The sequence below is a fragment of the Onychomys torridus genome, chromosome 4 (assembly GCF_903995425.1).
Source record: "Onychomys torridus chromosome 4, mOncTor1.1, whole genome shotgun sequence".
Taxonomy (NCBI): Eukaryota; Metazoa; Chordata; class Mammalia; order Rodentia; family Cricetidae; genus Onychomys; species Onychomys torridus.
The window spans coordinates 101193690-101218128 of NC_050446.1; the positions used below are offsets into that span (position 1 = coordinate 101193690).

At 37.6% G+C, this 24439-nt stretch overlaps 1 protein-coding gene across 5 annotated transcripts in view; it reads right to left on the reverse strand.

Moving 5' to 3' along the window:
* Trpm7 (transient receptor potential cation channel subfamily M member 7) overlaps positions 1-24439 on the reverse strand; it is a 90787-nt gene that overhangs the window by 60061 nt on the left and 6287 nt on the right. For all 5 annotated transcript variants that reach the window (XM_036183387.1, XM_036183386.1, XM_036183388.1 and 2 more), the window contains exons 2-7: positions 13902-13981; positions 10543-10581; positions 9491-9689; positions 3812-4025; positions 1950-2074; positions 793-964 (exon numbers count right to left, since the gene is read on the reverse strand). In XM_036183387.1, the coding sequence (XP_036039280.1) occupies positions 793-964; positions 1950-2074; positions 3812-4025; positions 9491-9689; positions 10543-10581; positions 13902-13981 (829 nt within the window). The remainder of the gene's footprint in view (positions 1-792; positions 965-1949; positions 2075-3811; positions 4026-9490; positions 9690-10542; positions 10582-13901; positions 13982-24439) is intronic.

A 24439-nucleotide genomic window follows, 5' to 3' on the forward strand; every position in this document is an offset into this window, starting at 1 on the left:
TCAGCTTTGAAGACTCATTTGCCAGCAGCAATACAGACTCACTGATACACTTTAGGCAAAGCTCATTCTTACTGGTACTGCTCCTTTTACATCACCCCCCCCCCACCCTTTTTTTTTCCGTGACAGAGTTTCTCTGTGTAGCTCTGGCTGGTGTCAAATTCACAAAGATCAGCCTGCCTCTGCCTCCAGAGTGCTATGATTAACGGCATACACCACAGCTACATCACTATCTGATACTTATGCTGAAGATACTTATTAGAATCACCACACATGCCAGGCACTGGTGGTACATGCCTTTAATCTCAGCACTCAGGAGGCAAGAGGCAGGTGGATTTCTGTGAGTTCAAGGCCAGCCTGTTCTACAGAGTGAGTTCCAGGAAAGATGCCAAAGCTACACAGAGTCTCGAAAAACACCCCTGCCCCCCCAATAATAATAATAATAATAATAATAATAACAACAACAACAACAACCACACATTAAAGCTGTTAGTTAGTAAGTACTTTGAGCTATAGGGGTTTACAATAGCAACAGAGTTTTAAAAAACCAAACAAACAAAAGTTTTTCTTTTTGGATTTGGCCTTGAAACCTAAGAATGCAACTTGGCTTGAGATGTCTCTTCTTAGGTTGTACCATTTTGTTTAAGATCAGTCATTTTTAGATGCTTTGCAGGTTCTTTTTCTATGTACAGAAAGGTGTACTTACTTCAAAGAGCAAGCTACTTTTCAAGTATGCTGCTGGCTATTAATACAGCTTTGACTAATTAAACAGTAACAAGTCTGTGAACTCCTTACTAGCATGAATTCTTTGCTGATTGATGGTTTTTTCGAGGTCTCGTCTCAATCTGACTTCTGCTCCATACTTTCCAACAGTGCCATCATCCACCAATATGAAATGGGAGTGGAGATTATTTAGAACGTTCAATTTGCTCAGGGGATTCAATAGGGTTTGATAAGGAGCAACCACCTAAACAAGAGCAAAAGAAGGCAACTGAATATAATACAGTGTAAGTTACATTCTGAAGTGACCCACAAAAGGTATCATTCTATTTTCATTTAGATATGAAGAAAAAGCATAAGCTTTTAAGTATTTGAAGATAAATAACAAATTGAACCACATAATTACATATTGCTCTTTTCTGCAAAATTATGCTTTTTATCCTCACATGCACACAGAGTAGTAAGAAAGTATACATACAGTGCTAATAAACTATAAGGTTATTTAGTGAGTAAAGTACAATACAGAAGACAGGAAGAAAACAAAATATGATAGTGATATTTTCCAAAGCATAAATACAACCATTTCAAGCTGACATTAGAAATTTAATAACACTTCAGTTCTTGTTGTTTTGTTTTTCAGACAGGATTTCACTATCTAGTACCAGCTAGCCTGGAACTTGCCACATAGATCAAGCTAGCTTTGCACTCCAACTGGCCTGCCTCTGCCTCCACTGCTTCACGACGGCATTAAAGGCCCGTGCCACCATGTCCAGCCAGTTTTATCTTAATAGGCTTGTGATGAATATCTATAAACCAATTCATATCTTCAACCTATTCAAATAAAATACTTTAACTTGATTCCTAATCTTAATGACAAAATTAATCATTAATGTTATAAACAGCAGGCTGATCTCTGAGTTCGAGGCTAGCCTGGTCTACAAAGCAAGTTCTAGCACAGCCAGGGCTCTCAAAAAACAAACAAAAATCAATTACAAATACTAATATGATATGGAAAACATGTTAAAATAACATTCTACATGAAAGACACAAAACAAAAAGTACCAACACTATTATAAGCATTTATATTGAAAAATGCATTTTCCAAAGGATCAGAAAAAGGCCACTGGAATTTTTGTTTTAAACTTAATGTGAAAGTATAGCATCGCCTATCAAGTCAGCTAACATTATTTCTGTTTAAGCTCAAATTTAAGACACACAAAAAGCATTCTTACATCTCTCCCAACAAGATCATTTCTGTTTTCTATCACTCCCCATGGAGCTATTCCAATAGTGCAAATCTTTCGAGATGATCTGGATGCATGTTCTTTGAGGGCATCACCAACATGTTTTGCCACACCTGTTCATACAAAATTTATTCACCTTTAGAAAAACCCTATATTTACCTTCTAACATTACAATTTACAATGTTTCTTTAAATAGAAGATTCTAAGGCTGTAAGATCCTAAGCCAAGCTTACAAAAAATGTAAAATAATCAAATAGACTAATAAAACAAAATTCCACACTATCAAATCCATTGCAACTGCTCAAAACACATGTAAACTGAATCTTATCACACTGGTAGGTAGGCCTAGTCCTAACCAACTGATGTATCTTTTAGTTTGCTTCTTGTAACATTAGATCCCATCTTTCATATAAAACATAGAAAATAACATCTTCACTGATCTTTTCCCACTGCCTTCCTTGTTTACAGTCCATTTTCAAAACAGATTCAAGTAATCTTTGTTCTTACCAATTAGCACCTTAAGAAGCCTTCACTTCTTATTCAAGAGGAAAAGGCACAATGTTTGTAATGGCTTTTAAGACCTTAAAAAGTTATCAGTCTATTACCCAGGAACTTCTAACACTCCTTGCTTACTTCCCTTTATGTTACAATACACTAGTGATTTCTCATCTCTCCATGCTCGGCCCTATGTTCTTCTGTTCCTTTGTTTCCTTTCATCTTTCTTGAAATGCCATCCTGTAAGTAAAAATCTGCTTACTCTTGTGAGCTTGACAGGTACACTTAATGTAAGGAGACAGATATATAGTAGCCTATCATTCTGTGTGATGATGCTTCTTTACCCCATGTTTCTGCATAGCACTGATCATCTAATATACTATATATATCTAAATTATCCTCCTACTACATACATATCCCCCACTATAATACTGAAAGTGACTATTTTAAAGAACAATATATATCCTACAGCTCAAAGAATGCGTAACAATGAGGCTCAATAATTATCAATAATGAATTAATGAGATGCTTCAGGTGATTTAAATAAATAATTATGTTTTGCTTTAATCATTAAAATTAACCCATCCTCCTTCAATTCAAAGTTTAAACATTATACAAAAGATCTTGAATGAAGGGGAAATAATAGATTAAAAAATTAATTTTTGAAGGCCACTTGTTTCCATAATTTTATTTTATGTGCATACAAGTCTGCCTGCTTGTATGTATGTGAACCACATATGTCCCTTGTGCATGACTAGGCCAAAAGAAGGTGTCAGATTCCCTGGAACAGGACAACTGTGAGATGCTAACCACGTGAGTGCTGGAAACAAAATTCATCCTCTGCAAGAGCAGCCGGTACTCTTACCTACTGAGCATCTCTCATTGCTGGCAAAGGACACGCCTTTACCACTACCAAAGGAGCAGACTATCATTCATCTACCAGTTTATCAGTAGTCAGAAAATGGTAATACTTTGCTTTACAGTAGAGTGAGCAAATATTTTTGTAAAGAATAAGCAGTAAGCATTCTGACTGTGCTGAGTGTTATTTACTAGTCTTTGTTACAATTCTTCACTTTTGCTATTGTAGCACAGACAAATGAATGTGGTTATGATCAAATAAAATTTTATCCATACGAATAAAGATTAACTAAACTGGTTTTGGGATACAGGTTAAAGTGTGTATTTTAATGGCCTGAATAACAACCAAGCAGATTAAGTTATTTTTATCAGTGATATTACCAAGGATTATAGATTAATAGAAGAATCAAATATATTTATAATGCATTATTTCAAATGCCTAACTAATATGAAAGATTGACAAATATATTTAATAAAACTGATAGTGTTCATATTACCTGTGTTTACTCCTCCAGTTAAAATCCAAGCTCCAGTTGTAACTGCAGCTTTAATAAGACCCTTTCCAAGCAACTGCTTGATTCTTGGATGAAGCTCAAATTTCTGCATGCCTCCATGTACAGAAATAACAAGTTTGGGTAATTCCATTTGCCATTCTTTAAGCAGAAGTTGCAGGATGATTTCAGGTTTGGTATCATATGACAGTCTCACATACTAAAACGAACAAACAAAGGGCTAAAATAACAATGTTCACAGATTTAATAATGCAACATTATCTGTTATTCAAAAAATTTACTTGCCTAGGGTTGGTAGCACATGCCTTTAATCCTAACAATTGAGAGACAGATCCAGGTAAATATCTGGGATTTCAAGGCCAGCCCTATCTACAGAGTTGTTGTGGGATATTTGTACACTGTGAAAGTGTATTGCTGTGATTGACGTTAAAAAAAAAAAAAAAAATGAATGGCCAATAGCTAGGAAGGATGTATAGGCTGGATTTCTGGGGAAAGAAAGGAAGAAGAGGAAGAATAGAGGCATGCAAGAGAAGCCAGGAGACATGGGAAGGAAACAGGAGGTGCAAGATGGAAGAGAAGTGACACCATGTGATAGAAAATAGATTAATATAAATGGGTTAATTTAAGTTCTAAGAGCTAGTTTAGACAAGCCTAAGCTAAAAGCTAAACTTTCATAATTAATATAAGTCTCTGTATAATTATTTGGGAGCTGGCTTGTAGGACAGAGAAAGACTTGTTACATATGGGGCCCAACTTCCAGGCACATATTTCCACATAAGGCCCAAGAAAACTTAAAAAAGCACATGACTTCCTAGTAACCCAGTGCTTTTGACTTACAGAGGGTGGGTGGCTACTGTACACTGAGCACTTGAGCAGCCATTGCGGTAAGCACAAACAGCATAAGCTCAGCAAATTCCCAGAGATGGAGATGCTGCTCCCAGCTGGTGCTATAGACATAAGGCTGGGCTCTCACAGACCTGAGCAGAACAGAGCCAGTGGCCAGCTCAGAGCCATGCAGCAAGCTGTTTTAAGGCTTGGCACGCATAGTCAGAGAAGGCTTCAGGTGTGCAGCAAAGCAGTCCAGACCAAGAAAACCTCTAAAACAGGTACAGTAAAAAATGGCTATAGACAGTCATAGAAAAAAATACATAGGTTAAAAATAATAATAAAGTCTTTAAAGAAAGAGTAAAGTAATATATTAAAGTAATTATATATTAAATAATAATGTATATTAAATGTAAGGATGGAAAATGCACAGGGCGTCTGGATCATGTGTGGTGCTTTGGCGACGTTACATTTTTTGGATGCTGATGAGAGAACAGAAGCTGCTGGGACACACTAGATAATGAAAGGAACTGCTAAAGTAAACCAACCTATATATTTTAAAAATGTCCTAACTTTAAAATGGAAGTCAAAAAATATGTTGCATTGGAGGAGAGGTTATGCCTTTGTTTCCACAGGAAACAAAAAGTTATGGTTCTCTTCAAAATTAATAAAGATCAGATTTGATTAGGGAGAACTCCTGAAAATTCTGGCTACAGACATGGGAAAGAGAGAGGGGAGAAGGGGAGAGAGAGAGAAAGAAAGAGAGACAGACAGACAGACTTCAAGACAGATGACATCATATGTTGATCCCTTGATATGGGAACAGCTGTGAGACTGGATGAGCCAAGATAAATCTTCTTCACTACAGAGTCCTCATGACTTATTATGACATGCCATCCTTTCATATGGCATGGATGGAGGTTTGGTTATACAGACCAAATGGACTTAGGTTGACAGATGCCTTTTACCTGCTTAAACATAAAACAAAAAATCATCTTTAACTGACTTGTGCACACTGCATATTCTATACTTGTGTTAATGCATAAATATATGTTACCTTTAAAAGTTTATGTTTTCAGGAAAAAAAGGACCAGACACCAATAAAGAGAAATAGCCTGGAAGATCCAGCCTCTCAGAATGCCACTGTTGTAATTTCCTCAAAATTCTGCATCCAGAACAACTTCAAAACTGCTAGCTGAGATGGTCCAGCCTCATGGACTATCCAGCCAACTTTAGATAAGCTCTACACTTTCCCATCACAGAGACTAAACAAAAAATAATACAGCCAGCTCTCCAACGACTTGACCATTTCTCAGGATTCCCAAAAGATGCCATCACATTCAATCAGAAAGCAGTCTAGAGAACGTGATGCCCACATTCACAAGAGGTGGAGTGGGTGGTTTTGGGTTATTTGGTGGGTTATGGATGTTTGTCATTGTTTAGGAGGGTTGGTTGCAAATAGTTACTTGTCATGGTAAGGGAGGAAACACGGAGGTTAGATTCAGGGATCTCATTCTGAAGAGAAAAAGGGGGTATAGAACACAAAAATAATGAGATAAAAAGGTAGATTATTGAGTCTCCTTTTGAACAACTACTAGTTTCAAACATTTTACATTGGTATAAATTTGTGTATACTGATACAAATTTAAGGTTATTTTTGTTAAATGTATCTATGTTCTACTCTTGTTTGTTTTTTAATTTTTCGAGACAGGGTTTCTCTGTGTAGCCTTGGCTGTCCCAGAACTCACTCTGTAGACCAGGCTGGCCTTGAACTCACAGAAATCTGCCTGCCTCTGCCTCCAGAGTGCTGAAATTAAAGGCATATTGCCACCATCACCCAGCCTTTCTACTCTTGTTCAAAGTGTTGTGACTATGCAGCTCATTTAAAAATGTAAAGTTGCTGGACGGTGGTGGCACACGCCTTTAATCCCAGCACTCAGGAGGCAGAGACAGGCGGATCTTTGTGAGTTCGAGGTCAGCCTGGTCTATAGAGTAAGATCCAGGAAAGGCACAAAGCTACAAAGACAAACCCTGTCTCGAGGGGGAAAAAAAAAAAGTAAAGTTTTAGTCCTTGAAAGCTAATCTATGTAGGATAATAAAGTCAGGTTAGTAGTTAGTCATCTATACTAATCAAACTTATTGTCATGTTAGGTATCTTTTCAAGATCAAACAGACATATATTTTAAATAGATAAATGGTCTTTCTTCAAACACTTCAAAGACCTACATAATACAGCACTTAAAATGTTTCAATAATCTAAGACTTTTCATGACAGTGAGACATGTAACTCCTGGCAGTACCAATTTACTTCAAAAAAGGATGATGGGCATCAAAGAACCTCCATATAGAGTTTGTTTTCATTCATGGCAAAGTTAGCCACTAGGCAAAGAAACTGTCCTTGTCTTGACTGCTGACAGTATGTTGTCCAAACTAGACAAGCAGGATACAAAAGAAAGCAGCTGACGAAAATTTCCAAGACAAGGTAGGACAGTCCTTCAAAATTCCTAATTCACAAAAAAGTCTATCAGATACTCTAGGTCTGTAGGCCAAAGATGGATGCCCCAACATTGCAGTGGAACCTTGGGTGACTGTCCAGGCAGTCAGCTGTTTCTGCCATTCCCATAGTTTTGGAAGTTGCTTTCTCTGTACTTCCTGTTTACTCAGGTAATAATATATATTTCTCAGGACTCTGATGGGATTGAAGACCAGATAGGTATAGTTACAGTTTTCCTTGTTACCAAATTCAGAAAAAAAAAAACAACTTACATAAGAGATCTAAAGTGTTTTCCCCCCCATGTGTTTGTTTGTTTGTTTGTTTGTTTGTTTTTTTGAGCTGAGAATCGAAGAGATGTAAAGTTTATAAGGTTGAGAAACATAAAAACTTAAGCTGTTTAAATAGATACTTATTAGGATGATAATACAAGTTATGATAGTTGAGGTATAAAACTTTAGACTCACTAAGATAGGATAGATAACACAGTACTTTCTCCAAATACAAATAGACTGGACATTGTGAATGTAATTCTTACCTGATAATTGTTCTTATTGTATATAGTTTTACTATGTTAGAGTTAAAACCTTTCCTTTTGATTTAGACAAAACAGGGGAAATGTGGGTTATTTGCACACTGTGTGAAGATATATTGCTGTAATTGATGTAATAAAAAGCTAATGGACAATAGCTAGGCAGGAGGTATAGGCCAGATTTCTCAGGAAAGAAAGAGGAGGAAGACTATAGGTGTACGAGACACATTAGAAGACATGGAGAGGAAACAGGAGGTACAAGATGATAGACAGGTAACACCACATGACAGAATGTATATTAATATAAATGGGTTAATTTAAGTTATAAAAGAGCTAGTTGAAACAAGCCTAAGCTAAAGGCCGAGCTTTCATAATTAATACAAGTCTCCCTGTCATTATTTAGGAGCTGGCTGGCAGGACAGAGAAAGACTCATTACACAGAGTGAGTTCTAAGCTAGCCAGGCCTAAACAAAGAAATCCTCTCTCAAAAAACAAAAAAAAAAAAAACCAACAAAAAATTTATATAAATTAGATAATATTTACACTTCTAGAAATATAAAATAGCAAATGGCTTTTAAATTTTGAAAAATTTGTGTGATATATAGTACTAGCACTATAACTCACACAAATTAACAGATATCCATTTATTTATACTCAATTATCAATTAATTCATCAACAGCACTTACTGCCCTGTTTAACTATGAGTATATAAAGAGTAGGAAACATTAAGACAAAGAACATGTTTTAGGAACCAGTCAGCTAAAAAGCAGTAAGAACTTATGGGATTAAATAGGAAAACTTGGAGATAAATATGCACTACTCTTCTTAAGACAAGAAGGACATGCAAAGTTTATAAAATGTCAATGTAAATGATTAATAATTACACTACAGAACTTTTAAATACACAGAATTTAAATTCCTGCCAACAAATGCACATAAGCCATAAGAGAAATAGTGCAGTTACAGATATTCTAAAAGTTCTTACATTGTAGAGTGGTAAAAATGAGAGATGGTTAATTTTTAACAGAGAGCAAGTTATAAAAACTGTTTATTACAAGATCACACTAAAGAACATATAATGTATGAATAAAAGCCAGTAACAAAAAAAAATTATCTAACAAAAATAAGACAAGGCAATAAGGAAAAATAGGGAGACAAGCAGATAGCTAATACTATGATGGTTAACCTCAAATACAAAGATTTAATTTAAAAAATAATCTATACAAGCTACTAAAAAGATACTTTTGGGGATTTGATTTTGTTTAGCAGACAGACTTTTCCTATACTACATAGACTGATGCCAAAAGTGGTCTCAAGTGATCCTCCTTGGCTTTCTCAATTAACACTGTTACAGGCGCATGGCACAATGCCTAGAAAATGATGTCTTTTACCTGAAGAAAAGTTTGCCGGGCGGTGGTGGTGCTCGCCTTTAATCCCAGCACTTGGGAGGGAGAGCCAAGCGGATCTCTGTGAGTTCGAGGCCAGCCTGGGCTACAGAGTGAGTTCCGGGAAAGGTGCAAAGGTACACAGAGAAACCCTGTCTCGAAACCCCGCCCCGCCCCCCCCAAAAAAAAGTTTAAAAGGGAAAGGAAAGAAAGGTTTAGCTCCCCTTTCAGAAAACACAGATTCTTTCAACAGAATTAAAATAAGACTTTTTATAATGATAAATGATTTGATCTATAAAAAACAATAATTCTGCATTGATGTCAACCCACATAAATCACTTGAATATAAGCACTGCACTTTACTTTCTGTTTTGGTGCTATGCATATTATAAGATAATTGAAATAAAAATAAACCAAATAAGTGACATACCTTAGCTCTGTAGGAATGAGAACCCCCTTGAAAATTGATGACTCCGTAAGCATCTGTTGGGCTCTGTTCCGTGTGCTTTTCCACAGACCATTCTTCTATTGCCTGATTAAAATGTTCACCCAATTTCACATCTGAGTATTTCATGGCAAGACTTGCAGTAAAGCAAGCATGTTGCTTGACCAAACGACCACAGAAACACCTAAAGAGAAAAAGCAAGAACATATAGCACCCTTTCTACAGGCAATGGTGGTACACACCTTTAATCCCAGCACTACTGGAGGCAGAAGCAGCCAGATATGTGAGTTGAAGGCAAGCCTGGTCTACAAAGTGAGTTCCAGGACAGCCAGGGAAATTCTGTCTTGAAATATAATTAAATTAAAGAGACCTTTCAAAAAATTAAGAGTGATTGGAAAGGGGCAGGAAGGGTAACAGAACCCCTATGATACGACAGTGACAGAGGGAAGACTGGCAAGGGAAGGGCTAACATGGGCATGGGGAACAGGGACGTGGGGGGTAAATAACCCGAACTGTACATGTCTGAAAATGCTGCAAAGAAACCTGCTCATTTGTAAGCTAATTAGAAAACAAATTTAAAAATTAAGTTACTGAAAAACTGGATTAAAATGAACATAAAAAGTCTGACTTTTTGATTCTAGGGTTTTTTTGTTGTTTTATTTTTACCACAGACTAGGATTAGAACAAGTATAATGGTATATGATAATGAAAAAAAGAGAAATAATATTCAGCTATAGAATGAGATGAACTTTGAATAGACACACTATGGATGAAACTCAAAATCATGCTGCCAGTGACATAAGCCAAATACCACAATGAATGTATTTACACGACTCCAGGCACACAAAATTCAAGGAAATGCAAACTAACCTATCTTTTCAAAGGGTGATAAATGGTTGCCTGAGGCAGGAGCAGAAAGTGATATAGTGGCTACCTAACACTACTCTAGAACATGTGAATTTTATCCCACTGACCTAGTGAGTGTTTCTCATATATCAGTTATTTTTCAAAATTTCTGAAACGCATACTAAACGTACCTGACAAGCTGCTGACAGATCTGACATCCTGGAAGACATCTATAAAATGCAGAAAAGTAAATTATTACTTCATGAAAAAACAGTTATTTTAAAGTAAACTATATTAAATTCATACAAAAGTATGAAACAAAGGAAAACTATATTATGTAATTAATTTCAGTGATACCATAGATCATGCACACCTTGGTTATACATTCAAATGACCCTTTTTAAATTTGCATAGATTTATATTTAAGTATTATTAATTCTGAAATAAAACTAAGCAACTACAACGCAGTAAAATGACAAATTTAACTACATAAAACTACATTTACATGTAGTAAAAATCTGCAACTAATAAGATCTAAACACAAACTTTTAAAACAAGTTAGTTTCCCCAATATATAAAGAGCTTCTTCAAATCAATTTGTAAAAATCTAACATTAAAAAAAAAGGAAAAAATATTAACAGAGTTGACAATAAAAAATATATATACAGATTCAATTAGGAAAGATTTAAAAATATTTGAATAGCTTCATGAACATATAGAGAAGTTTTTCATCTGCTGGTGACCTATATTTTGTGAACTGTATTTTTATGGACAATTTTATAATATTTGTCAAAATAAAAAATACCAATTCCTCACACTCTGTGTAGCTCAGTGGTAGCCTAACAAGCATGGAACCCTGGATTCAACTCCCCAGCACTGACAACCAAAAAGCATTTTGAAAATATGTACTAAAGTCAGTCTAAAGCATCTGAAGTGTATGTGAAAAATGAAAACTGTAACACAATACATTATAAGTATTTTGAACATCAAAGTGAAAAACAGAATATAATTTAAATGTTCACCAATTAGGTACTACTAAATGATTTCAGACATAGAACTCAGAAATGCAACAAATGAGAATAAAGAACTAAGCTGGGCTATAGCTCAGTGGTGGAGCCCTTGCCTAGCACATGCAAGGCTAAGAGTTCTATTCCTAGTACCACTTAAAAAGTTTTCAGTCTAGTGTGATGGTGCACATGGGAGGCAGCAGCATGGCTCTAAGTTCTAAATCAGCCTAGTCTACACAGCCAAGTCTCAGGTCAGTGAGGGATAAACAGTAAGACCCTGTCTCAAAAGAAACCAAACAGAGTGAAGCAATGATCTCCAAGATAAGTCAAACACTCCTTTCCTTTAACCTTAGCATTTGGAGGAAGAAGCAGGCCAGCCTGGTCTACAGATCTAGCTCCAGGACAGCCAGAGCTACAGAGAAATCCTGTCTTGAAAAAACAAAGAGAAAAAGAACAGCACACCTCAAAAAAACACTATTCTCCATTTATCACTATTTCTTAAAGATAACAGAATCCACTCTCCCAGACAATATTCAATGAAGCACCTGCTTGTATTAGCTGCCAGTCATAATTCACTCTCTTACAAATCATTTGGCATTACATAAATTAGTGGAGTCCAGGCTGGAGAGATGGCTCAGCGGTTAAGAGCACTGACTGCTCTTCCAAAGGACCTGGGTTCAATTCCCAGCACCAGCACCCACATGGCAGCTCACAAAGACATACATACACTAATGTGCATAAAATAAAAATAATAATTAAAAAAAAAAAAACAAACCAGGAGTCCCTAAACACCAAAAACAACAACAAAAAGTATTATTGACAAAAATCTTTCGTTGGAGGGGGGTTGTGTAGATCAAGCCCAGTGCTTCCTTGGTAACAGAGGTACTGATCATTTAGCAATTTTGAAAGAATTATATACCTAGCTAGGTATGGTGACCCACGCCTATAATCCCAGTACTCTGGAAGTTGGTTGAAGAAGAATTGCCTTGAGCTTGAAGCTAGGCAGGGTTACACAAGAGGAAGGAAATAAGAGAGGAAGGAAGGAAGGAAGGAAGGGGGGAAGGAAGGAAGGAAGGAAAGAAATCACATATCCAAGAGAAGTGAAAGTTAGAGAGCAGGTAATCTGACAGAGAACAGGGTCTGATGGAAAAAAAGGGCAAGAAGATCCAAAGATCTTTTAAATCAGCAGTTCTCAACATGTGGGTTGTAATCCCTTTGGGGGTCAAATACCAGATACCCTACATATCAGATGTTTACATTACAATTCATAACAAAATTAGTTATGAAGTAATAACAAATTAATTTTATGGTTGGGAGTCACACAACATGAGGAACTGTACTAAAGGGTCACAGCATTAAGAAGTTTGAGAACCACTGTTTTAATGCTTGCCATGTTTCTTTCCTTATACAGTTATGGAATAACCTTTGATTTGTATTTTTAATTTTTTTTACTAATTTCAGGCTTCAGAAAAAAAAATCCTAGTAAGAATATTACGGGGCTGGGGATTTAGCTCAGTGGTAGAGTGCTTGCCTAGTAAGCGCAAGGCCCTGGGTTCAGTCCTCAGCTCCAAGAAAAAAAACAGGAAAAAAAAAATTACTAGTGTGTGTGCACACTATGGCATACACACAGAAGTCAAAAGACAGCTAGCTATCAATGGTGTGAACCCTAGTCATCAGGATTGTACAGAAAGCCCTTTTACCTACTGGGCCATCTCTCACTGGCCCAAGAATGTTTCTTTTACATTTTTATTTTATTTATCTTTAATTCTGTGCATATGCATATAACTGTGGGGGGGATATGTATTCATGAATGACAGCAGAGTTCAAACGAGTGTGTCAGTTCTGCGGCTGGAGTTATAAGCAGTTGCGAGCAGCCTGATGTAGATGTTGGAAATTGAACTTGGGTCTTCTGTAAGTTATAACTTATAACAGTGAGCACTCTTAACTGTTGAGCCATCTCTCTAGTTATATTGAGACTATTTCTTAGATATTTCTTTCACAAGGTCAACTTTCTCTGTATTTATAATATCCTCAACTGTCAAATTCCTTTCCTCTCAAGGCCATTTTAAAGATCAAAAAGGCAATTAGATACCTATAATTCTCTGGTGACAGTTTTTCTAATAAATATTAATCTATATACATAAACAGGAATATGTGAGAGGCCTTAGGTTTGATCTCCAAATAAGGCAGAGGAAGTGCCTACCGAGCTCATATTCTTCAACATCAACATAGCATACATATTAAGATGCCAATAAACAAATTCTGAAGTATCTTTTTGTTCTCAGGACGGGGGTGGTAGTGGCAAGAGCTTTATTGTAGCTTCTACTGAGCTTAGACAGTTAGGATTCAGGGACAGATTAAACAGTGTAAGGAAGAAATTCCAGAACACTGGTACCTTGCTTAGTCTCCCTTGCCATTCTCAAAAGAAAAATTAACAGTGATCTTAAATTATTATGTATGTGACTTTTGTTTACTTTAAGCAGTAACAATAAATTTACATCTAAGTTTCGAGAAGATCCAAGAAGAAACCAACGTGTGCTTACCTGTGAGGGTCTTTGGAGCTTGGTATAATATACACACACTCCCTCTTGGTCAAAGTGCTCTCTATCCAGGATTTCTGGGACTAAAACAGAGAGTTCAAAGATGGTTTACAAATTTCCCAGCCTGCTAATCTAAGGAAATAATTTCACAATACATACACAAAAATGTGTGTGGTATTTAATTTTGTTTTAATCCACTAAATATGTGTGCTATATACTATTCTCAGTGGTGGCACACCTAAATCATTAAAATAATTCCACTTAAATCCAACATGATTTAACAGTGCTGTGCCAAAGGAAACAAACCAAGTGTGAGACTCTCACAGTAAGCCTCAACAGGGATTAATGTGATCCTAAACCATTTAAAAGAGCCAAAAGTGACAGCCACATTTAATTTAGAGAAAACAAAAGCCCTAAGCTATCAGGTATTTCTAGAAAGCTAAAGGGCACATAAATGGCTAATGGTACAGCAATACAAAAAGACAGAAAGCAAAATTCTAGTCAAAGGAAAGATATCAGGAAAAAATGTTAAACAACAGAAATAAAGGAGGTTATCTATGATCCACTCAGAAAGCAGTCAATCTCATCTATCTTGGAAGCTCCTAAGTACCCATATGGAGATACATCAAGTTATTAACTGATTACAAACATTTAATCTACCAGATTTATGTGTTGATCTTTTCTGTAAGATCAACTACATCAAACAGATTTTTAAAAATACAAAAATTCAATGAGGAGAATTAAATAATTCTATATTACATACGTTTATCACATTTCTCTATTCAGGAAAGGTATTTTTAAAAGTTTTAACACAATTAACAAGTTCAACCTGGTGAACACATGCCTATTTCTGCATCCCACATAAGACCATTCACTTTCTTCTAGCGCACATAGGAATTTCATAAAAAAAAAAAAGACAATATGCTTATCCATAAAAGATGAATCAACAAATATTCATACAATGTATACTTGTAGAACATATTGGCTGATCACATTGTAATTAACAAAGCACAGATAAAATTGGCCCTTAATCACAATAAAATACTTAAAAATCAAAACAAAAGTCACAAGTATCTAAAGTTCTTGGACTTGAATGATGTATCAGTCTGTTCTAGTTTGCTTCCTTGTTGTGGTGATAAACACCACGACCCAAAACAACTCAAGGAGGAAAAGGTTTGTTTTGTCTTACACTTCCAACTAACAGTTCATCACTGAGGGAAGGCAAGGAAGAAACTGAAGCAGAGCTCATGGAGAAATACTATTTAGTCTCACACAGCTACCTTTCTTTCTTTTTTGTTTTATTTTGTTTTTGTTTTTGTTTTTTGAGACAGAGTGTCTCTCTGTAGCTTTGGAGCCTTTCCTGGATCTCACTCTGTAGCCCAGGCTGGCCTCAAACTCACAGAGATACTCCTGCCTCTGCCTCTGGAGTGCTGGGATTAGAGGTGCGCCCGGCTATCTTTTTTTTTTTTTTGTCGCCCCCCCCCCCCCCAATCCCTGAGCTGAGGACTGAACCCAGAAGCACTCTACCACTGAGCTAAATCCCCAACCCTATCTTTCTTACATAGCCTAGGTCCATCTGCCTAAGAAAAGCGCAACCTATAGTAGGTGGAGCCTTCCTACATCAAGTAACAATTAAGAACGTGCCAGCCTGGGGCTGGGGATTTAGCTCAGTGGTAGAGCACTTGCCTAGCAAGCGCAAGGCCCTGGGTTCGAACCAAGCAGAACAAAACCGCAACTAACTCCTATTAGAGCTGGCAAGTTGGCTCAGACGGCAGAAGTAGTGCAGGACAAACCTAGTAACTTGAGTTTGATCCCTAGAAAGAGGCCAGAGGAGCATTATGCATTTGTGACCAGCCTGGGCTACAAAGTCAGACCCAGTCTCAGTAAAAACAAACAAAAGAACCCAAAACAAAACAGGATTACCTTCCTACTGTATCAACACAGTCACTTTTCCCTACGTGACAACTATGTTCCCACTCAACGCCAACCACTGGCCCTGGATCCCAGAATGTCCCATTCAGACATTCTTCACCAATTCTCTAGGTTTTTTTCCCTTATACTAACTGGCTCATTCTCATCAGGATGCAGCATATGATCTCCAACTCTTTAAAGACAAAATACAAACCTTTTCTTTACTCCACTTTTCTCTCAAGCTGAACAGTTCATGTTTCTGCCTCTACTTGATACCACAAGGGGCACTAGAACAAAGTGTTGGTTTTACTCTCTTCATCTCCTCCAATACTTTCTAGAATCTACTGTATATAGTCAGGTTTCTCAAGCCAACTTTCCTTATGTAAGTTTCATTGTTATTGAAACAGAGTCTCCCTATGTAACTCTGGTTGGCCTGGAACTATAAAGATCAAACTGGCCTCCAACTCAAAGAGATCCAGCTGCCTTTGACTTTAGAATGTTGGGATTAAAGGCATGCACCAATACACCCATCTCTGAAATACGTCTGACAGACCACCAACTGACATTCTTTAGATCCCCAGGTCACTTCTCAGACTGTGTTCTCACTTATAAAAGAGAAGCACTTAATAAAGTAGATCATTACTAACTATTACTACTACATGGTCCACTCTTCATTTTTAAGGTCCATCCCAACACTGGAAAAAAAATTGCAGGCCAGGTGTGGTTGCGCACATCTTTTTGATCCCAGCATTTGAGAGTGAGTTCAAGAACAGCCTGGTCTATATAGAGATCTCAAACAAAAAATGGTATTTCAATCCAAATCTTTCACTTAAACTCTTATGTCATATATCAACTGCCTGACATTCAGCTCTTTTGATACCTAAAATGCACCTCAAACTTAAAATTGAACCTTCATGCAAACACTCATTCTTCATGCAGTTTTGCCTGTATTAGCAAATGGCAAATTAATTCTCTCAATACTGTAATGACTGAAATAAATACAGCTCTCTACTGTGGAGATTACAAATGTCATCAAGACCAGAAGCCAAGCAAAGTTATAAAAAGAAATCTACACCTAAAATGCTTCCCTCATATGGACTATAGATTAAGTCTGTGGTTACTAATGACTGAGAAGAGCCCACCACACTGGGGCCAGTCCTGTCTGTCCCTGGGCAGGAGGTCCTGCAAAAAGACATGGTCAATAAGACAAAAAGACAGCCTACAGAATGGGAAAATATCTTCACCAAGCCCACATCTGACAGAGGACTGATCACCAAAGTATATAAAGAACTCAAGAAACTAGACATCAAAATACTGAACAATCTAATTAAAAAATGGGCTAAAGAGCTAAACAGAGAATTCACAAAAGAAGAATCACAAATGGCTGAAAGACATTAAAAAAAATGCTCGGGGTTGAGTTCAGTCCTCAGCTATGAAAAAAAAAAAAAAGCTCAACATCCTTAATCAGAGAAATGCACATCAAAACCACTCTGAGATACCGCCTAACACCTCTCAGAATGGCTATGATCAAAACACTAATAACAGTCTATGTTGGAGAGGATGTGGAGCAAGGGGAACACTCTCCTCCACTGTTGGTGGGAATGCAAACTTGTACAACCACTGTGGAAATCAAAATGGCAGTTTCTCAGAAAATTGGGAATCGAACTACCTCAAGACCCAGCCATACCACTCTTGGGCATATACCCAAGGAATGTTCAATGATACCACAAAGATACATGCTCAACTATGTTCATAGCAGCACTATTTGTAATAGCCAGAACCTGGAAACAACCTAGATGCCCGTCAACTGAAGAATGGATTAAGAAAATGTGGCATATATACACAATGGAGTACTACTCAGCAGAGAAAAACAAAGACACCATGAAATTTGCAGGCAAATGGATGGAACTAGAAAATATCATCCTGAGTGAGGTAACCCAAACCCAGAAGGACAAACATGGTATGTACTCACTCACAAGTGGATTCTAGATATAAAGCAAAGAAGAATCAGATTGCAATCCACAGAACCATGGAGGCTATATAAATAGCAGGGGAGACCCTAAGATGATTGTGGCTTATAATAAGTTTTGGTTTTACTCAATTACTGAGCAAGCCTCAATGAAACATTTCACTATTAAGATAAGAATTTATGCTGTATCAAGCTAATAATAGAAAATTTAATTAATTAATTAATTTAAAAAAATATTCGTGTTACATACTATCAACTAAAACTCCAAGCTGGGTTGGAGTTGGCCCTAGGTTCAATCCACAGCACTATAAACACGGTAAAATAAAGTATCAGTGAGAACACCAAACATGCAAGAATGGTTCAAAAAGATAGGGTTGGAGATTTAGCTCAGTGGCAGAGTGCTTGCCTAGCAAGCACAAGGCCCTGGGTTTGGTCCTCCACTCACAAGCACACCCCTAATGCTTTAAGTTTCATTCCACACCATCTCAATAAAGCTAATAAGGCAACCAAGTGGGGGAAAAAAAGAATTATTTTTTTTAATTTTGTCAAATACAAATAAACTAGATATTATAACTGTAATTCCTGCTTGATAACTGTCCTATCATATATAAAGTAAAAAAGCCCGAGCTAATGGCCGAGCAATTATAATTAATACAAGCCTCTGTGTGTTTACTTAGCGGATGTGAGTGGGAGAAATCTGTCCTGACCACTGGCCAGGACACAGGAAAACTTCCAACTACAGTTTTGTATGCAAGATACCTGAAGATAGTTGTTTATAATTTACTTTATAGAGCCATGAATAGTAGTACACACATGTAATCTAGCACTTAGGATGCTAAGGCAGAAGGCTCACTAGTATAGTCAGATTTTTCTTTGGGTTGCCAACTGACAAATAATGACATGGAGACTTATTAATTATGAAGGCTTGACCTTAGCTTAGGCTTGTTCCACTAGCTCTTATTAACTTAATCATTTTTATTAATCTACAGTCTATTGTGTGGCTTTTTCCTCTATCCCATTGTGTGTATATGACTCATTCAGTGACTGGTTGGCTTCTCCCCTGCACCAGATTATTTCCTCCTACTTCCTTTCTCTGCCTGGAAGTCCTGCCTATACCTCCTGCCTAGCTATTGACCATTCAGCTTTTTATTACATCAATCACAGCAATGTACCTTCACACAACATATAACTATCCCACAACATACTAGTTTAAAGCCAGCTTGGGCTATAGTGAATTCAAGGCCAACCTGAGCTACAGAGCAAGATCTTGCTCCAAAACAATAAAGTATGTAAATAATTGCTTTATATAATAATATATAATAATGTCATGGGAGTACAAAAACTTACGGTGGTAGCTTGAATAAGAAATGTCCCTCACAGACTCATGTATTTAAATACTTGGAAGCCAGCTGGTGGTATTGTTTGGGGATTTTATGTAACCTTTGGTGGAATCTTGCTGAAGAAAATAATCACTGGGGGCAGGCTTTAAGGTTTTATAAGATTGCCCAACTCATTCTTCTTTGCTCTGTGCAGATGAAATTTGATCTCTCTGCTTCCTGACTGTCATGTATGACTCATACACCTGCTGTCGGCCTTCCCCACCATGATAGAAACTCTATCCCTCCAGCCGTTGGTGGCGCACGCCTTTAATCCTAGCACTCAGGAGGCAGAGCCAGGTGGATCTCTGTGAGTTCAAGGCCAGCTTGGACTACCAAGTGAGTTCCAGGAAAAAGGCGCAAAGCTGCAGAGAAACCCTGTCTCGAAAAACCAAAAAAAAAAAAAAAAAAAGAAAAGAAAAGAAACTCTATCCCTCTGAACTGTAAATCCAAATACCCCTTCTTCCCTATGTTGCAGACAAGTATCTACTACATCTTCCAAGGAATCTTCCTAGACTCAACAAAAGATAAGGACTTAAGAAAGTCACAGATGGTGCTGGAGAAATGGATCATTGGTTAAGAGCACTAGCTGTTCTTCCAGAGGACCTGAGTTCCATTCCCAGCACTCATACTGTGGCTCACAACCACCCAAAAGTCCAAGTCTAGTGAGTCTGAGGGCCTTTCTAGCCTCAACTATCATTGCTTACACATGGTACACAAACATAGATGCAGGCAAAACACCCATACACACAAAATGATAAAAATCAAATAATTTCTTTTTAAAAAGACCACAGGGGGCTGGAGAGAAGGCTCAGAGGTAAAGAGCACTGACTGTTCTTCCAGAGGTCCTGAGTTCAATTCCCAGCAGTCACATGATGGTTTACAACCATCTGTAATGAAATCTGATGCCCTCTTCTGGCCTGCAGGGATGCAGGCAGAACATTGTATGCATAATAAATAAATTAAATTTAAAAAAAAAAAGACCACAGATTATCAACAAGTCAGCATCAACTGTTCCTCTCTGGTGAGAGTTCTTAGGTCAACCATAGAGCAGACAAATCTAATACTGCTTTTTTGCTCTTAGAGGGAGAGAAAAAATTTCTTTTTCTTTTTAACTTTTTTTTTTTTTTTTTGGTTTTTCTAGACAGGGTTTCTCTTGTGTAGCTTTGTGCCTTTCCTGGAACTCACTCTGTAGTTCAGGCTGGCCTTGAACTCACAGAAATCCGCCTGCCTCTGCCTCCCAAGTGCTAGGATTAAAGGCATGTGCCACCACCGCCGGGCTTCTTTCTTTTTTAAAAAAATAATTTATTTAACTTTATTTTATGTGCATTGGTATGAAGGTGTCAGATCCCCTGGGCCTGGAATTAAAGACAGTTGTGAGCTGTCATATGGGTGCTGGGAACTGAACCCGGGTCCTCTGGAAGAACAGCTAGTGCTCTTAACCTCTGAGCCATCTCTCCAGCCTCTGAAAAAATTTATATCTTTATTGATGTATAACTGACGAATAAGAACTGTATGTTTCTAGGACAGCCATGACTGTTACACAGAGAAACCCTATCTCAAAAAAACAAAAACAACAACAAAAGAAAGTTAAGAAAAAAGAACTGTGTGAATTATCTAGGTGTAGTGGCACTGCCTGTGATTCCAACATTTAGAAGGTGGAGGCAGGAGGATTAGGGGTTTGAGGTCAGTCTGGACTACAAAGAGTTCCAAAGTAACTGGGTTGTAAGCCAGCCCAGTTTCAAAACAAAACATTAAGAAAAGTCATGTATCTTCAAGGTATGCAATCTGAAACTGTGAAGCAACTGTAGTTAAACTAATGCATCTATTATCCAAATATACTTTCAGCAGATTTCAACTATACAAAACATTATTCATCATGTCGTCAATTAGATTTCCAGATTGTATTCCTCTTATGAGTATAAATTTAAACACTTTAAACATTATTGCCCAATTCTCTCCCAATGTTATAGGTGTGGATCTGAGTCTAAAGGTTCCTGCCTAAGTATTTAGGTTCTTACACCCCACAGCAAAGAACTGGACCCGTGACACATGATTAGAAATAGGAATAGAGCCAGGTGGTGGTGGCGGCGCATACCTTTAATCCCAGCACTTGAGAGGCAGATCCCAGGCAGGCAGATCTCTGAATTTGAGGCCAGCCTGGTCTACAGAGCAAGACCCAGAAAAACCAAAAACCAAAAACAAACAAACAAAAAAATAGAGTTTCAGAAAGGGAAAGCATCCTGAGAATGGGAGTGGGCAAGTGATCTGAGGGGAAAAGCCCCCAAAGTGCTGAGCCGCACAGAGTATATGGCCCTTTAGAAAGCACCTACCTCTCACCTACCCTACAGGCTCTTCTGGAGCATCATTCTTCCATATGAAGACCAGGTGGGAAAGGGCTTTCAGTCTTTATCCTGACACTCTACCATCCTACTCCTGGTAACCGCTGTTCTGTATTCTGCTTAGTTTTGACTTTTTAGATTCCATGTGCTTTCAGTCAATAAAAACCCTAACTATAATACATACATTCACATATATTATGTAACTTTTGATATATTAATTTTAGTTACCTTAAAGTAAAATTTAGTGGGAAAAAAAAAGGTCTAACAAACACCCTCGAAACTGCTAGCTAGGCAGTGAAATTAGCAACATTGCTTATAGCTGATCAGATATTGAAACTCAGCAATTTTCCTGATAATAGGTAGTAAAAATCCCAAAGGATGGGTGGGCAACAATTAAAGGTTCTGTTTGCTAATCTAGCATCAAAATTTCAGTCTTATGCCCTCCCAAGTAGCCGGAAGGAGAGTATGGGAAGAAGTGAGCTTGCTGAAAACATGAAGGGCGACTCTTTTGGCCCTGGGTTGGCTGAGGCAACACAAATCTGAGACTGAAGAGGAACTCAAAGGCTTTGGGATGAGTCAGTAAATGAGGCAGGATCCACAAGAATCGGAATAAGTGAGTCCAGAATGCAGCACTGGGTAGGCATCAGGAACTAAAGGGTTTCTTCCTGGCTTTCAAGTAGTTTAACTAGGTTTAAAATGTCATGGTTCTGAGCCAGACACATTCCAACAGTGTAGCTCCAAGTAAATCCAAGCAGGCCCTGGATCACAATATGGGTGGGGAAGATGAGAGGGGTGTCACATATAAATACTTAAAGAAAATTAAAAACCACAAAGAAGCTAGAACAGTGGTTCTCAACTTTCCTAATGCTGCAACCCTTTAATACAGTTCTTTATGTTGTGGTGACCCCTAACCATAAAATTATTTTCATTACTACTTCATAACTCTAATTTTGCTACTGTTATGGATCGTAATGTAAATATTTTTGGAGGTCGAAACTCACTGGTTGAGAACTGCTGGACTAAAGGGACAGCTCACTAATTAATGGTGAATACTGTGTGCTCAGTTACTTTCCTGTGGCTGTGATAAAACCCCATGAGCAAGGCAACTTATAAAGACTTCATTGGGGCTTACAGTTTCAGAGGGATAAGAGTTCATCATTGTGGGAAAGTGGCAGGAACAGGAAACTAACACCTTTTACCATAAATATGAAGCAGAGCAAGAACTGGAAGTAGACTAGACTTTTTAATCTCAAAGCCCACCCCCAATGATATACTTTCTTCAGCAAGATTGTACCATCTAAACCTCCCCAAACAGCACCACCAACTGGGGACCAAGTGTTCAAATGCCTAAGATATGGAAATATGTCTGCTGTGGGATGTCTTTCTGTTCCCTGTGAATATGTGTTGCTCTCATTGGTTACTTATAAAGCTGTTCAATGGCAAGGCAGAATAAGGTTAGGTGGTACATTCAAACTGAAGACAGAGACAAAGAAGGGTGGAGTTAGGAGAGATGCCAGCCTGCCGCCCAAGGAGCAACAAGATGCCAAAAGATTGGTAATGCCATGGCCATGTGGCAACATATAGATGAATAGAAATGGGTTAATTTAAGGTGAAAGAGCTAGTTAGCAAGAAGCCTGAGTCATAGAGTTTGTAAATAATATAAGCCTTTGAGTAATTCTTTTATAAGTGGCTAAGGAACTACGGGTGGGAGAGATTCGTCAGGAGAAACCTCTGGCTACACATGCTCATTCAAAGTAGATGCTTAGAGGTAACTTCTCTTAATAAAGTGACTTTTTTCCTAACAAAACAGCAGATACATCAAATAAATGTACACACCCACCAATAGTCAATCATAGTATCTGGATATAAAACAAAAATTATCCTGAATAGGGGAAACCTAAATAAGTACTGGGGCATTAACTACTAGAAAGCCTGGATTTTATACTATAAGCAAGTGGTATTAACACATGGTCTATTTCTGAGTATTTTCATAGCTCCTTATTGATACATACATGTTTTTCAGTCCTTAGTAGATGACTTTTCCAGTCTACTAAGAATCCCTCACATAGTTTAATTCTGTACTATGTCAAAGTAAAATGAATAAAACTGAGTTACATGTAACCTGTCTCCATGTAAGGAGCTTAACAATAAATTCTACTAAGTTTCATGTCACTGGAAGAAATTATGGTATAATAAACAAATATACCTGCCACTTTAATCCCAGCACTACAGAGGCAGGGGCAGGTGGATCTCTGAGTCCGAGGCCAGCCTGGTCTACAGAGTGAGTTCCAGAACAGCCAGAACTACACAGAGAAATGCTGGGGGGGGGGGGGGGGCGTGGAAGGGAGTGGAATTTACAATTTTACTTTTTAAAAACAAAGATTGGTGGTGGTGTACCTCTTTAATCCCAGCACTTGGGAGGCAGAGGCAGGAGGATCTCTGTGAGTACAAGGCCAGCCTAGTCTCCAAAGTGAGTCCCAGGAAAGGAGCAAAGCTACACAGAGAAATCTTATCTCAAACAAAACAAAAACAAAAACAAAAACCAAGCTCCACTCCCAGGCAGATCAACACCTTTTCTACCATTCAGTAATTTGGAAATCTTTAATAATTAACTGTGCTTATCTTCTTACGTAATTAACAGAGAAGTAAGTGTTTATTCATAGTTTTCCTGAGTGCTTATAAGTGACATATGTAAAACATTCAGGACAATAGCCACATCTAAATGCTAACATCTACTAGGTAATCTATCAAATTTTGTTTCAAGCCTATTATATACATACAATATCCTGTGTCTGCTATAGTAAATTATATTCTTAAACATTACAGAGACTTGATTCACATGTTAAAAGGTAAGGTGAAGCTCTCTTTCTCAAATAAAAAAGTGTTTCTCCTCATAGTAACAGCTTCTTGGCCACCTTTTCTTCTATCACTTCTGGCACACTA